This window comes from Gopherus evgoodei, chromosome 8 (assembly GCF_007399415.2).
Source record: "Gopherus evgoodei ecotype Sinaloan lineage chromosome 8, rGopEvg1_v1.p, whole genome shotgun sequence".
NCBI lineage: Eukaryota > Metazoa > Chordata > Testudines > Testudinidae > Gopherus > Gopherus evgoodei.
The window spans coordinates 76,438,669-76,454,793 of NC_044329.1; the positions used below are offsets into that span (position 1 = coordinate 76,438,669).

Here is a 16,125-nt window from a genome sequence, read left to right on the forward strand (position 1 = left end):
TCAGCTTATGAACGAGTATATACGGTAACTTGTTTTTCTTTTCAAGTGAGCTTTTTCCTAGAGCTTTGATTTATAAAAATAATTTTTCCATCTGTTTTTATGTGTCACTTGCATCACGTGTACTTTACCATGTCACATCAGTGATTTGGTAGATTGTTTGAAAGGCCTTTGAGGAACAGATATGCATTTGCAGAAGTCATTACACTGTAGAAAACTAAAAATGTAGACAATTATAGAAAATTCCAGTGGAAAGAGAAAATGTATTGTTGGAAAAGTATTAAAGCACAAAAATACTAAAGTAAAACTCACTTCACAGTAGCCTGTATGATTCAATTGTAGATCAATATTATGTAGTTAATGCATTAGCAGTAGAGCATTAATTTGCAATTACCGCAGGCTATTTGATCCTCTGTGTTTTGTCCGTTGACATAAATGACCTTTTGTTGAAAGAGATTCTGCAGTCATTATTTCTAGCGGATGTAACAAAAAGGGATAGAACAAAGAGGTTGCATTCTGAGGTAGGCATTTTTCATAGGAAAGGTTTTTGAATTTATACCCTAGCATGGCATATTTTTAGTAAATCTTTACTATTTAGTTGCTAAACTCGAAAAGAACAATAGGTCTTTTCAAACAACTTCTTAGACTGTTATAAAATGTATAGGTCATGGTCATACATGTCTCCATCACCTCCAGGCTGGATTTCTGAAATGCACTCTAGGGGTGTTTCTGTAAGCCACCTGGAATGCTACTGCTTCTGTTGTCTACCTCCTAAGAACTAGATTGTGGCTTTGCCACAAAGCCCTGGCCAAGAGGCACCACATAACTGTTCTGCTCCAGAAACAGACCATAGGCTAGATTGTGACTCAGAAAGTTACAGTCTAGTCTCTGGCTCATCTATTGCTCCATGAAGGAGGTAAACTGTGTCAGACCCATACCTTACTTGTTGCTTTCCCTTCTGTGCCAGCTCAGATGCACTCATCAGCACACTGGTGGGACTGACTCAAGGTTCTACCCGCTCCCCTACCTTGCTTGTCAGCTCCTCACCCATCTGTCCCAGAGGGGGGTTTATCCCCTCCCTGAGAGGCTTCTGTCCTCACACTGTGATCCATGATATAGTTAGCCCACATATGGGATAACAATACCCTTGAACTCCCTTCCTGCTATATGCAGAAATGTACAATGAAAAAAGCAGTCTGCTGGTAAGTGAGGCTGGCCAAGTGACCATCTAACTTACCCACATTCTGCACTTCCTGCTTATGTCAAATTCAGGGTGCTGATTCAATGTGTAAAGGCCCAGATGGTCAGGGACTTGATTAGTGAAAAAAGCTGCCTCCTCCCTTATATTCTGTCTTGACACTGAAGACCATCAAGGACACTTCTGCTATTGGTTCCTGAGATAAACTCTCTCAAACAAGGAACAGTTGACTTTCTGGTAAGGGTCTGTTCTTGCACATTTACTTCTGGTAACTGGTAACCAGAGGCTGTTTGGCTCTAGGACTCAGATTGACAGGATTTTTTCCCCAGGAAGTGTATTACTGAGGCATTTAACTGAGAGATTTTTATAACAGCAGGACAGTTCTTTGTGTGTGCACAGCAAAATAGGGGGGTTTCAACTGTTTGCAGTTTTTGGACTTGTATTCACAAAAGTAAGTCATAAAACAAATAACCATGCAGAGACGTGAGAATGCAGTAATCTGCACCTCTCTGAGAGATTCTAGAGAGACCAAGATTCATGGAGATGCCAGTCCTGGAAAGGAAATGTGCATGTAAAAAAACTTTCTATTCTGCATCATGGCAGCTCCACTGACCCTTTGCTGCTGGGAAGTAGCAAGCAATGAAAAGGAGAATAAGGCACAGAAGCGTGTGTATAATCATGAAGCATAGCACCTGCGCCATACATAGACTTACATTGGGGACCACTCTGAAGAGCACCTTCTAGTTGATTGATAACTCGGTATAGTGTTGATCAGTTTGACTGCATGATCAAGTGGCTGGTCTGCAAATTTTCTCAGTTTTAATAAAATCTTCTTCCCATGAAGAAGTAAATAATCTGGAAGAAGGATCCTTGATGCCTTAATTTTCTTGTAACGTCATAGTCCTCCCTAATACAGCACTTGATCCATGTTGAGAGAGGTTCTTTTATCCATGCAATTAGAATGAAGGAATGGGAATGAAAAGGAAACAGAGAAACGGATTGTCTGAAACTCACAGTACATTTAGGAAAGGTTTTAACTTCTCTCAACATCCAGGTTATGCCATTTCTTTTCCTTCTGATGTTTACTATTTGAGCAGCGAAAGGGGAAAGACAAATCTCTTGGGAAGTGTGAAAGTGAGTTTTTATCATAGGCCTCAGAGGGTCAGAACTGTTTTATTCACATGAATGTCATTCTTCAGCGGGAATAGTAGCTAGTTCACAAATTCCTACAGCCAAGCTGATAAAGGATGAAAGCAATTGTAGCTGAAATAAAATAAAACAGTAGTGAAAGGAGAGACTCCCAGGAATGAGAGGTTAATCATTGCCAGACTAAATTGAGGTCCGAAGATGGGAAAATTGGTTTGCTGGCTGGTTTTGATAGACGTGCAGACGTGCAGCTTTCAAAAATCAGGCCACATGAGGGTGTGCATCAGGAGAAGATGCTCATTAGAGCTGGTTGGAAATGTTTAAATGAAACTTTTTTCCATAGAAGAATGCCAGTTTGTTGAAACCAAAATGTTTCACGGAAACTTATCGATGTCAATGAATATTTCATCAGGTTCGTCCTCTGTGTGTGTGTGAGAAAGAGATTTTCTCTGTAGCCCTGTGGTTAGAGCACTGGCCTGAGATGTAGGTTCTGATTCTTTCGTTGCTTGTTCAGAATGGTCTGTGATGAAAACCTTTTTTATGAGTCAGGCAGAGGAGCTACTTGAACCTGTCTGTCCATGAGTTAATGATGCTGTTCATTACCAGCATGTGTCCTTTTACAGTGCTGACTCTTAGGAAAGTCCATCCAGAGAGAAGTCAAGAAGTGATGGAATTCCTGACTTTCTAGCATTATTTTTTGTTTCATTGCATCAATAATAATAATAATTTCTCCCTATTTGTGAATATGATTTTTGAGGTAGAAAGTGGATTTTAGAAGGGTTACTGACTCTTTCAGAATAACCTGGATCTGCCTTTCAAGACTAAGTTGCCAGGTTTAGGGAGCTTGATGGAGAGGAGACCTATCTTTGGAGGACTTGAGAAGGCAGGGCAGGAGAATAGTGCTAATGGCCCTGTAACTGCATGACACAGCAACTGATCTAATGCTGCACCAGCTGCTGAAATGCATCTAGGAGGGCTGGAAGATTTAATTTCCCTCCACAATATTTTCCTACTCCTTGGCACAAGATAGAGGTTTGTGCCTTTGATATTCCACAAGTACATGATGAAGTTAAATACAGATGTAGAATCTAAACATGTGCCTGACCTGTTTACGTACCGCTTTTTAGCATGTCTGCCTACAAGTATCTCCTTTACATTGCATAGCTCCTACAATACAATGGTACAGTTCATTATGGGTGACTGATCATGAGATTATTGCTCATAGCTGTAATGCTCAAGTCATGTGAAATCATATTAGTTTTCCTAAATAGATGGTCATGATTGTAAAATCCTGCATGTGCCCATGTACTGTACAGGGGTTCTCTCTGTAGCTCCTAGAACTAACAGAATACTATAGTCTCATATGAAAGTAATGCAGAGCATGCCTTTTTAATCTGCAGATCAGCACAACTCTCACAGAATTTGATCCCTCCAAGCTGCTCACTCAGAATCTAAATGGACAAACATTTATGTACCTTTGTTCAGTTTTAACGTTCAAAAGAAGGATAAAAAAGTCTCATCCAACTCAGCCTTGCATCTTGATACTGCATTCCCAAGCCTTGTTAAATAGCATCCCATCTGCTACCCTATATCCCTGGAGTCATTTAGAAACTGATGTGACTAAATCAATTAATTTCATCTATATTTTATCAATACTTAAGAAGATTTTTCTTAGTCATGAACTTGTCCTTTTAGAAGAGAGGTTCTCAAACTTTTTTTACAGTGTGAACCACATTGTCTCATATACCACTTCCTCTCATTCTCACAATCATGTAATATCGTCCAGAAGTAATTTTAAGAAAGTATACAATGTATTTTTAGCTGTTGTAATTTAATTTACAGCTATAAAGGGGGAGCCAGAATTATGTGACCAGACAGCTCTCCCTGGACCACTGTCTGCAGACCAGTAGCGGTCTAAAGATGACAGCTGGAGAACCTTTGCCCTAGAACATTATATTTGGATGCTTACATTCTTATTACACTCCTTCCACATTATAAGTAGGTTCTGAAATAGTCTAGGGGTGCTGAATGTGCTCTTATTGATTTCCTGATTCTTTGAATACTCTGTGTTCATCTAAATCATTGCTTAGAAACTGCAAAATAGATTTATTATCTTCATGTGCAGTGGTTATGCAGCATTTTTCACTGTGTGGCAGAGAACATTCTTCACAGACTTGAGTAGTCTGCTACTAGCTACAGAAGATACAGTTTTTAAAATCATATGTAAGCATTACCAAGATTTAAATCGCACGTTTACCCATCATGAATGTCCTAGTGTTTTTAGGAATATTAGATTACGCCCATTTGCTGGCAAGGCTCGGATAGGTTCCTTCATGAAGCACCTTGTATTGCTTTTATGTAGTACAGTCTGTCTTCAGTATAACCTAAGCCAACAGAAACTAAACAAAAAGACAATGATCTCAACTGTACATTGAAAAAATTAGCCTAAAGAGATTAATAAATATTTCTCAGACAAAAAGGTAGATTTATGCATTTAACAGTTCTCAGGAAGAATTTATAATGAAAAAGTTTGCATTAAATGATGACAAATAAGTTTAAAATTAGATACATAGTATAATACAAGAGGCTGAGTAACTCTTTTCCTTACCTTCTGGGCATATCAGTGAGGAACATTTCAAAGCAAACTCATCCAAATTAATATAAAAGCAAAACTGCTTATCCCTTGCAGACCCCTTCGAAGGTACCTGAGAGGAATTTTTGTTGTTTATCCCATTGGTAGAGTCAGAATATTAGAATGTGTGAAGTCAAAGGCAGATTTTCTAATAGGATTGCATTTCGAGAGCTATTTTATTTAGAGATCTTGTGCAGTTTAGTAGCAACGCTGAAATAAGTCTCTTCCTTGTGGGGGAAGCAAGATGGCATTCTGCTAAGAATTTTATCACTTGAGGAAAAAAAAAAAGCTGCCAGAGAGGCCTAAAAATGTAAAAGCATTTGAGATCTCAGAAGGAGTTTAAATCAATGCACTGCCACGGTTACAGTGCAGATGAAAGCTCCTGCTGTCTCAATTGCCAGGAAACTACTTAGAAACTCTCACTTTGATTTCTTTTGGTAGTCCATTACATTACCGCTAACTGCAATAGATAGGGACATCAGTGCTTTGATGTTGTACAGCTACAACAAATGGAAACTAATATGGTAGAACAGTCAACCTTTGTGATTTGCATGTGTATATACAAATATATACCCATCAATCTCCTTATCTGACTGTGTATCTTCACTACCAGTCTGCCTACCTAGTGTACCTCTTTTCATTACAATTACTATTATTTTGTGCCTATTGTCCAACAGAGAGCAAAACATATATTTTTGATGGAAGGAAAAATAAAATTGGCTCCCTGCTACTTCTAAGCTATGAATGATGTGAATTCAGTAATGATAGAGAGCCACAATAGTGATTTGAGACAGGTTAGAATAGGAGTGCTACTGCTAACCAGGACTGATGGTGATGGAGAATTAGAAACATTGCCTTGATGATACTCAGCACTGAGGCATTTTTGTTATCACTGTCTAATTATTGCATGAATATTTACACCTCTTGAAAATTAAGAGTGTAATAAAACATATAGGGCCAGATTATCTGGCTTTCTCCAGTTCTTTGCTCCACGAGTGCTGTAAAGGGACAGTAAACTTTCTGTATCTCCTTAGCTGGGAATTGTGTTGGGAGATACAGGGCAGGGATGGAACTGAAGGACTGTGGGGCTAATGTTCACTGCTGCCACTGTGGCACCATCTGTTCCACAACCACCCTGGATTCTGCAGGAGCTTCTCCATGGACTCCAGAGTCCATCCTGGTGGGGAAGGTGAAGACTGAAGCTCGAGGGTGAGGAGAGAGGGAAATAGGATTGGGGCTAGAGAGAGGTACACATCTTCTCCCATCCAACCCCACAGAAATTATATGAAAAAGATAATACACCTCCTACCTGAAATATATTTTCCAAATAATCCTGTCCTCCCCTGCCACTTCTCCCAAGAAGGTGTTCACCATCTGGGGAAGCCTTTAAATGGAACTGCACAGCTTGTGAATTGGTAGGGGCTATTCCAGGGTCCTGGCTCAGTCCGGGGGCACAGAGGCTTTGCATGGATGGCCCTAGCCTCCCGAGATCCTGTAGAATATGCCGAGTTTGGGGCAGCCCTCAAGCTTTCTCTGCAAAGAACAAAACAAAACATGACACGCTGATGTGTGGGTATTTCCCTGAAAAGCAGTTGTTCTCGGCAAAATCCAGTGAACCCAGTGGGAAATGTGCCTCAGTAAAGTCTTCAGGATTTGACCCTACTGTGTTTGTAATGATAATTATAAAATCCCAGCAGGCCATTTGTAAAGTTTCATGATCACTGATGTAATAAATACACATTATTGAAAATATTACTTTTTTAAAATATGGAATAAAAATATTTCAAATAGAAGCAAATTATTAAAAACAAACATATAACAAGTAGTAAAAAGAACTCTGCTGACACATTCACTCTAGCTCGCTGCAGAGCTTTTTCCAGATCCCATTGACAAAGTTGTGTAGATGTATCCATGGTTATTTATCAATATATTAGGGCGGTAATTTCTTTTACTGTACATAAGTAGGGATCCTGCAATGTATGTGTGCATCTCATGCTTGCAGTTTCATAGAGCTTGATCCTGTGATGCATTACAGAGGTGCATTCCCCAGTGAAATCATATAAAGAGAATTTCACTTAATGAGTTACCCTTGCATTATGCAGCTCAGGACCAAGCCCTTAAAATTTATTCTTAGGTTATCTGAGATAAAATTGCTCAATATATTTATTTGTGTGTGTAAAGGATTGGAAGCACCATCCCTCCTTTCCCCAGCCTCCATCCTTCCAGTGGTGTTGTGCCTGTCACTGTCCAACATTAAATAGTATTAAACAAGGTTCGGTATACAGATAATTCAGCCTGCTTAGTACCATGACAAACACACCTTTAAAGATCCTTTTAACCTTTTATTAAAGATACAGAAAAGACAGAGAACCAGTTGAAGTATTTGAAATGTTAAGTAAGGCTTTCATTTTAACAATATACCTTGTTCTCTTTCCTTTTAACTGGAGAGAGTTTGAGAAGGGGAAAAAACCCTTGTTTCACAGTCTTTTAAATGATATCAACAGTGGTAATAATTATTCTTGTGTGTAAAAGAGAAGAAGTTGATTGAAATGATATGTAGCTTCTTGCTGCTGCTGCTGTTTTTGTTAAAGTCCGATCCCATTTAATCTCAGTTCGTGTTTGGGATTCAACTCTAGCCAGTAGCAGTGGCAATGTTATCTAGGTCCGTCTGTCTCGCACAGGCAGGTCAGGACATCTCTCAGGATTAGGATGACGAAGGTCCAGGATCCCACGAGATAGTGCGGGTGGCAGCCATGATGGTGAAGCTTGCTTCAGTGGCCTCTGGCTGTTCTTTTCCCCAAAAAATCTCTTTAAGTATCCATAAAGGGAATGATGACTGGAATAGCCCCTCCCTTCATTAGTTTGTCCACCAGTGAGGCCTCATTTCCAACACACCGGTTTTGGTTCATTAGTTTCCAGACCATGTCTGTTGTTTGCCAGGTGTGATCGCAACACAGTCCTTGAGTTGTATAGGTAGTCTTTTTATTTAGACTAATTCAGCTTTTCCCAACATTTTCGTTATAGGTTATTGTGATATCTTATGAACTTTCACATATTTTTACAGCTGAGCTCACAGTTAAAGTAAATTTAAATTATCACAACACCCTTTCTGATTTTGTTTGTTATCATCTTCTGCACATTCTTAGGTTATTTCAATTCATAATGTTGCACCATAATATGGAAAAAAAGTAAAAGCCTCTCTATTTATAAGATTAGAACAAGTATCCTCCAGTGTATCTCATGTGTACACATCCTGTCAAAATATTTCAGAAATTCGACAACAGAATCTGAACTTGTTTTAAGTGACATGACATAGCATGGCTTTTAACTGTATTTTCTTATATTTTAAATATTTTTTTTAAATAGCTAATAAAAGTGTTACCCATATGATAAAAAAATAGAATCCTTTAGCGAACAAAGAGTTTTAAATAAAGCATCAGTTGGGTTTTCAGTTAAATAACCTGTGGAGGAAATTATTATGATGTTCTCTGTAATTGCCCTGAAAAGAAAATCTCTAAGTCTATGGAAGGCATAACAGACCTAATTAATGTTCACCCTGTTTCTCCAGAGAAACAGATTTTGTGTAATGTAAATGGGCTGCATAGCAAATTTCTTGTGCATATTTTATAGTTATTCCCCTTTTTTCCTGCAAAGCTGTGGTGTACAATATTTTAAAATGTACCTTTCTTCTTCTGAACTGCAAATTGTATTAGTCTGTGAAACCATGTGTAAAATGTTGATATGTTACCTAGGTCTTTTCTTCCCCTAAGTGGTGAAATCAAGTATCTAGTGAATCTTATGATTTAGTTTTTGAAGGGGGTGTGTGTTTATATTGTCTTGAAGTAGGTGAGCATTTCATTGTTTTATTCATTACATGCATGTCTTATGCAGGTACACTACTGCTTTTCTGACATCCTCGTATGAATAAAAGCTTATATCAGTCACTGAAAACACTGACTTAGCCATCTGGAATGTCCACATGGTTATTTATAGCACCATAGCACGAGCCTGAGTCTGTAGACCTGGGTTCTGAGACATTTTGTTTTTGGTTATGTAGACATACTTTTCGACCCCAGGATTGTAAATCTTTTCAATTGTATTGTCAGCCTCACAATGTTTGGGGTTTGGGTTTTTTTTTTGGCTTGTTAGTTTTTGAAGCCCAAGTTCCTGAAATCCGGTGATTATGTGAGGATCTCATTTTTTTGTGGGATTTTTTTTTAAGTACATTTCTAGCTCTCAGGGTCACAGAAAAGGCTTTTAACAGTGGATCCTACAGGCTAAAAAATGAGAAGATAAATAAAAAGGAATCCCATTTTTTTAAAAAGAATTCATAGTTTTGGGGTGGGATCCTGACTCATGCTTTGGCCGCTTGTGCTTGGCAATACTAGGGACCAACACTTCGGGCAGAAATTGTGTGTGTGTGTGTGTGTGTGTGTGTGTGTGTGTGTGTGTGTGTGTGTGTGTGTGTGTGTGTGTGTGTGTGTGTGTGTGTGTGTGTGTACTTAATTTGGTTCATGGAGCCTGTTGGTGGTTTCTCCAGTTCATTTTAGTGCTCTGGTTGAGATTTCTGAAATTGGTATCAGATAATACTTACTGCCATATTTGATGTCTTTGGGAGATTTTTCATAGCTGAATTTGGGAGTTTAGCTGCCCAGGCTATATCCACTAGGCTCTTTGATGGTTGGTGCCCATCGGACACTCCAATCACTGATGAGTGAGCTATGGCTTGGTCCCTGGGAGACAGTCATGGGTTTTTTGGCCAAGTGTTATTTCATTTCCAGCGTCACTGTGGTTGGTTAAAGTTTTAAGTTGGCCTGATAGCCACAAGTTGGGGTTAGCAGAGAGAGAAAAAATTTCAGGTGTTGGTTGTAAGGGCATCCTTCTGTTGTTTCTACCTGTATCTGTAAGGTCTTCAGAACAAGGACCATTTCTTTGATATGTGTTTATACAGTGCCAAGCACAATGGACCCCAGACCTCTCAGTGCTACCACAGTGCAAATTATAATACTAATACAGAGAGAGGGACCTAAGTCTTCCTGCACTCTAAAGTGTTCTTTTCCTGGATGGCATGTGCTGTTTGGGGAGGCCTTCTCCCACTTGCTTGGGTGGGCCCTAGCTGTATCTGGGATGAGAATTCATGTTCCAGCTCTATACTAGTGGTGACTCAAGGATAAGGAATTTATCAGCTTAAATTCCTGAGTCCTATTTATTCTGATGTTCATAATACAGTTGCATTTAAGGCCCTGAACATCAGTAAGTTCAAACAACAAAAGTAATCTCACATACCATTGGACATTTGTTGTTGACTGCTGGGTGTATGTTCTGTAGGTGTGCAGTGCAGTACAGAATCAAGATTTCACTGTGATTGAGGACTACTGCACAGGACTAAGAGCCCTACTTTATCTGAAAAGCATTGAGGAGCTTCAAGACTGGGATGGACAGAGTCCTGCAACCATGTGCCATCAGAAAGGAAAGCCAGTACCCAAAATTGCTGATCTGATTGGAAAGGTATGCTGTTACACTGAGATTCCTGGCTAATGATATCAGCTTTTGGCTTCAAGCATAGTTTCATATGATGGGTTATGCTTTTTATTGCAGTGGCCATATTTTGTCACCATTGCTATCAAAATTATTTGGTATGAGGTCTTTTGTCCCCTTCTGAATAGTCACCAGGCAATTTGTGATGTCATATTACAACTGTTACCATTGACATGATATCACCACTTCATTGACAGTAGCATGGCTTATTTTTTAAATATAGAATGTAAAGACCAAAAGTATTAGAAATTCTTCATTGTACTTTTTAATTCAGGTTTGCATGGCTGATTTTGGGTCAGAATCCATAGTATGTTTCAACCCTTTTGCAACACTCTGGTCACACAAAGGACGTCAAACACAAATAGATCGGCCATCTGAGAAATCTCCCAGCATGAGACAGCTTACTTGGCACAGAGCCAGTTTACCTGTTGTGTTCCATCAGCCCCATTACTATAGCATCTGAGCACTTCACAATCTCTAATGGATTTATTCTTAGAACATCTGAGGTGGGAAAGTGCTATTATCCCCATTTTACAGGGCAGAATCTGAGGCAAAGAGAGACTAAGTAACTTGCCCAAGATTCTACCACAAGAAGTCTGTGGTAGAGCAGGAACTTGAACTCAGGTCCCTGATCTTCTAGGCTAGCATCCTAAGAGCTAGATCATTCTTCTTTGCTCCAGCAGTCCTGCTGGGGACTCTGGCCAGCTGGTATGGACTGCAGCAGCCCCAAGACTGTTCTTCCTTACACTAGGCATCCTGCAGATCCATGCTCAGAATCAGGAAGATATAACGGGCTCCCTAATGGCACTCTCCTGCCCCCTGCACCAATCAAAATCTCACCACAGCAGTAAGTCTGTGTCTTTGTTTCAAGTTACTAGAGGGGATCGCTTTGAAGAGTGGTTTCAGTTATGTCATCATGGCTATTGATTATCCTTCTAAAAGTCTAATATAACCCTGTTGAAAATGTTGTAAAAAGTAAAGAATTACAAAAGAATAGGATTTGCAGTGTCAAATGCTTCCAAATCTCTGCTTATCGTTGCTGTTGACTGAAGTTCTTTTCAGTAGGAGGTTAGTGATTTTTTTTTTGTGGTTCTCTGTGGTGGTCTGAAAATTATAATGTTATCTTTCTGTGGAAAAGACAATCCTATTCCTAAAGCTCTGAATACTAGTGTTTAAAAAAATTCTAATCTGTTTCCTTTCAGCTGCTTAAGTTTATGTGGTTATACCCTAGCTCAAAAGGTTATGTCCCAACTTTCTCTTTAACAGATATCGTCAGAGAAATACACACTGCATTTACACTTTGTATAATACAGTGGTGTTAACAATTCTTCCCGTAAAACAACATTCAGTATTCTATCTTAGTATTACCTTTTTATTATACTAAATAGACAGCCATTGTCAGAAGATATTTTTCATGTCCTTCTGAATGAAAAGGGAAAAAATTACAATTTTTAGTCTTTTCAGCTTGTCACTACATCAATAATTAACTTTAAAAAGGTAGTATGAAAAGATGCTTTAAGGAAGCATTTAATAATTCAAAGGAATCTTAACTTGAAACAGGTCACATGAAAAAGAATAAAAACGAAGTCCTATGTAATTTAGTTTTCTGGCTATGTTAGACATTTAAAAAGAGCAAGAGATACAGATTATAACTGACTTTGTATTTGACTGCCTATAATACAAAATTATATCATTGGACCATTGCTACCAGATGACAAAATGTAAAGTTTATCCAGGCTGAACCATTGAAGAGATAATAGTATATTATATTTCAGTCCCAAGTTCAGGGTGACTGCATGTCCAGTAACGAACAAATAAGAGGAAATGGAAGAAAAATAATGCAGCCTGGATATAAGGGAAATACCATGATAAATGACTCTACTAGAGGGAATCAAACACACAGCCTAGATATCATTAATATTTATAAAATCATAATTAGCAAGACTATGCCTAAGCAGTGTTGTTAGTGTAACTAATTACGTTATCATAAACTAAGTTTGCAATATTATAGGAATCAGTATTCTTACCTTCATAAATTATCATCAGTATTGGATTCCATGTACTGTACCTACAAATTCAGCTAAGCACTATAGGTTCATATATATTCAAATCCAAATAGCTCCATACTTAGAATGTTAAGTAGCTGATATAACGTGTTCATCTGATTCCTTCTCTAAATCAAATCCAAAACCAAGAAGAAGGTGACAAACCGAGGTACTGTAAAAATTCTTACTAGTACAAAAGCTATGTAAGGATATCATGTTATAAAAATTTGACAGCCAAAATCCTACATTCTGGTTTACAAATATTTTATAAAAGTTTTTCAAATGTTTCTTGGTTTTAATGTGACTTGAAAGATAATTCATTCAGTAGGACCTATAGGAAAGATAAACAAGAAACAGGGACAATATTTTGCATACTAAAGCTGTGTGGCTAATATATGATACTAGTAATAAAAACTGTCAGATTTATTGAACAGTCAATGTAAAAATGTAAGGGGCAGATACTCCTCCATTTAGTAGTGACAGAATTCCTTTTGCCTTCAGTGGGAACAGGGGATCTGTCCCCTGGGCAGAAGTGGAGACCAGTGAGAAACAGCTAGAAATAGGTATAGTTTTCAACAACAAGATCACAAAGGGAGTAGATCTTTTAGAGTTAGGACATGTCTACATCTGACAGAAGTACATTTATGCTTGTATAGACATCAGCCCTGACCATAGCTAGATCTGTTTGTGGTGGTATCTATTTCAGTAAACATTCTGATTTTGAATGTTGCCATCCACAGTAATTCCCTATTCTATTGGTAATCCATTTCTTCCATCAGGTTCAGGTAAAAGCAGGTGGTCTACTAGCAGATTATTGCTCTAGGATCCTCCAGTGCTAGCTGACATGAGTAAAATGATGGATACAAAGTTCGTTGTAAGAGATTCTCATGACACTGCACCTGAGCTGCTTTGCAATCTCCATGTTGTAATAGTGTCCACAATGGTCACCATATTAGTTAACTGGTCATGGTATTTCCTGTTCTAAACAGGAGTGGTGCCAGGGTTTCTGGCGCCTTGGCAGAATTCGGGGGGCAGTATTTTGGGCGCTCCATGCGGGGCGTGCGGGGGCTTCCGGTTCCGCTCCCATCGCACCGCCGAAGAAGGACCCTCCGCCGAAATGCCACAGGCGACAGCGGCAGTCATTAAACTGCTCAATTGCCTGCCGCTGTTTTCTGCAGCACATTGGCAGAAGGTCCTTCTTCGAGGGCGCGACCGGAGCGGAACCAGAAGCTCCCGCGCACCCCGTGGGGAGTGCACAAAATGCCAGCTCCCGAATCCTGGCGCCCTAGGCGACCACCTAGGGTCGCCTAATGGAAGCGCCAGCCCTGGTTCTAAATATAGATGAAACCACAAATACTTTGTTAAAGGCTCTTAAGCAAAGCAAGCAGTCATGGGATATGAGGGAAGGCCCTCTAATGGATCAGTAACTGATTAAAAGACAGGAAACAAAGGATAGGACTAAATGGTCAATTTTCAGACTGGAGAGAGGTAAATAGTGGTGTCCCCCAGGGGTCTGTACTGGGACCAGCGCTGTTCAACATATTCATAAATGATCTGGAAAAAGGGGTAAACAGTGAGGTGGCAGAATTTGCAGATAATACAAAATTACTCAAGATAGTTAAGTTTAAAGCAGACTGAAGAGTTACAAAGGGATCTCACAAAACTGGATGACTGGGCAACACAATGGCAGATGAAATTCATTGTTGATAAATGCAAATTAATGCACATTGGAAAACATAATCCCAACTATACATATAAAATGACGGGTCTAAATTAGCTGTTACCAATCAAGAAAAAGATTTTGGCGTCATTGTGGATAGTTTTCTGAAAACATCCACTCAATGTGCAGTGGCAGTCAAAAAAGCAAACAGAATGTTGGAAGTCATTAGAAAAGAGATAGAAAGTAAGACAGAAAATATCATATTGCCTCTATATAAATCCATGGTACACCCACATCTTGAATGCTGCGTGCAGATCTGGTCACCCCATCTCAAAAAAGATATATTGAAACTGGAAAAGGTTCAGGAAAGGGCAATAAAAATAATTGGGGTATGGAATGTCTTCTACATGAGGAGAGATTAATAAGACGGGAACTTTTCAGCTTGTAAAAGAGATGACTAATGGGCGTGGAATGTATTATGATAGAGATCTACAAAATCATGACTGGTGTGGAGAAAGTAAATAAGGAAGTGTTATTTACTCCTCATAACACAAGAACTAAGAGTCACCAAATGAAATAATAGGCAGCAGGTTTAAAACAAAGAAAAGGAAGCATTTCTTCACACAACGCACAGTCAACCTGTGGAACTTTTTACTAGAAGGCCAAGACTATAACAGGGTTCAAAAAAGAACTAGAAAATTCATGGAGAATAGGTCCATCAATAGCTATTATCCAGGATGGGCAGGGATGCAAAACCATGCGGTGAAATGTCCCTACCCTACGCTGTCAACGGGGCGACAGGGGATGAATTAGTTGATGATTACCTGTTCTGTTCATTCCCTCTGAAGCACCTGGCATTGGCCACTGTTGTAAGACAGGATACTGGGCTAGATGGAACGCTGGTCTAACCCAGTATGGCCTTTCTTATATTTGAAATGTAAATATATTTTAATGGGGCTGTAGAGCCCCCTGAGCAATGTTAAGACTTGGAACTGGTAAGTCTCCCTAAGCTAGGATTAGGGTTTGGGCTAGTAAGGCTCCACAGTCTAGAGCAGAGCAAACTACGGCCCACAAGCTGGATCTGGCCCCTCAGGGCTTTGGATCCGGATGGCAGGATTGCCCCCCATGGCACTGTGGGCCCTGCGCCGCTCTCAGAAGTGGCTGGCACCATGTCCCTGCGGCCCGCCAGGTGGGGGAGGAGAGGGCTCCACGCATTGGCCATGCCTCCAGGCACCACCCCTCACCGCTCCCATTGGCTGGGATTGGGGACTCGTGGCCAATGGGAGCTTCAGGGGAGGTAACTCTAGGCATGGCAAGCGCAGAGCACAGGGAGCCCTCCACCCCCGCTTCCTCAGGGGCCGCAGCCCTTCCTGGAGCGGCATGGGGCCGGGGACAGGGCAGGCATGCATGGAGTCTGCCCTGGCCTGGGTGTGTGTTGCTGTCACCCCAGAGCCACTTTAGGTAAGCGACGCAAGGCCAGAGCCCGAACCCCTACCCCATCTTGCCCCCCAACTCCCTGCCCTGAGCCCCCTCATAAACCCCACACCCCTCCTGCATCCCATCCCCCTGCCCTGAGTTCCCTGCTGTACCCTGCACCCCTGTGTATCTCATCCCCCTGCCTTGAGTTCCCTGCTGTACCCTGCACCCCTTCTGCACCCCAACCCCCTGCCCTGAGCCCCCTCCTGCAGTCTGCACCCCTGCCCTGAGCCCCCTTCTGCATGCCACACCCCTCCTGCACCCCAACCCCCTTCTGTGAGCCCCCTCATATACCCTGCACCCTTCCTCTGCCCCAATCCCTTGCCCTGAGACCCTTCCTGCACACTTCACCCCGCCCACATCCCAGACTCCCTCCCGCACCCCAACCCTCTGCCCTATCCCTGCATACAGTTTCCCCAGACAGATGTGGCCC

General features: G+C 40.6%; 1 protein-coding gene and 1 long non-coding RNA gene across 3 annotated transcripts in view; one reads left to right on the top strand and one right to left on the bottom strand.

Moving 5' to 3' along the window:
- Positions 1–5,169, bottom strand: part of LOC115656267 — a 38,739-nt gene extending 33,570 nt beyond the window's left edge. Inside the window, exon 1 of the long non-coding RNA XR_004001614.1 lies at positions 4,950–5,169. This is a non-coding gene — a long non-coding RNA (uncharacterized LOC115656267). The remainder of the gene's footprint in view (positions 1–4,949) is intronic.
- DPYD (dihydropyrimidine dehydrogenase) overlaps positions 1–16,125 on the top strand; it is a 627,421-nt gene that overhangs the window by 560,763 nt on the left and 50,533 nt on the right. For both annotated transcript variants that reach the window (XM_030572745.1, XM_030572746.1), the window contains one exon: positions 10,302–10,481. In XM_030572745.1, the coding sequence (XP_030428605.1) occupies positions 10,302–10,481 (180 nt within the window). The remainder of the gene's footprint in view (positions 1–10,301; positions 10,482–16,125) is intronic.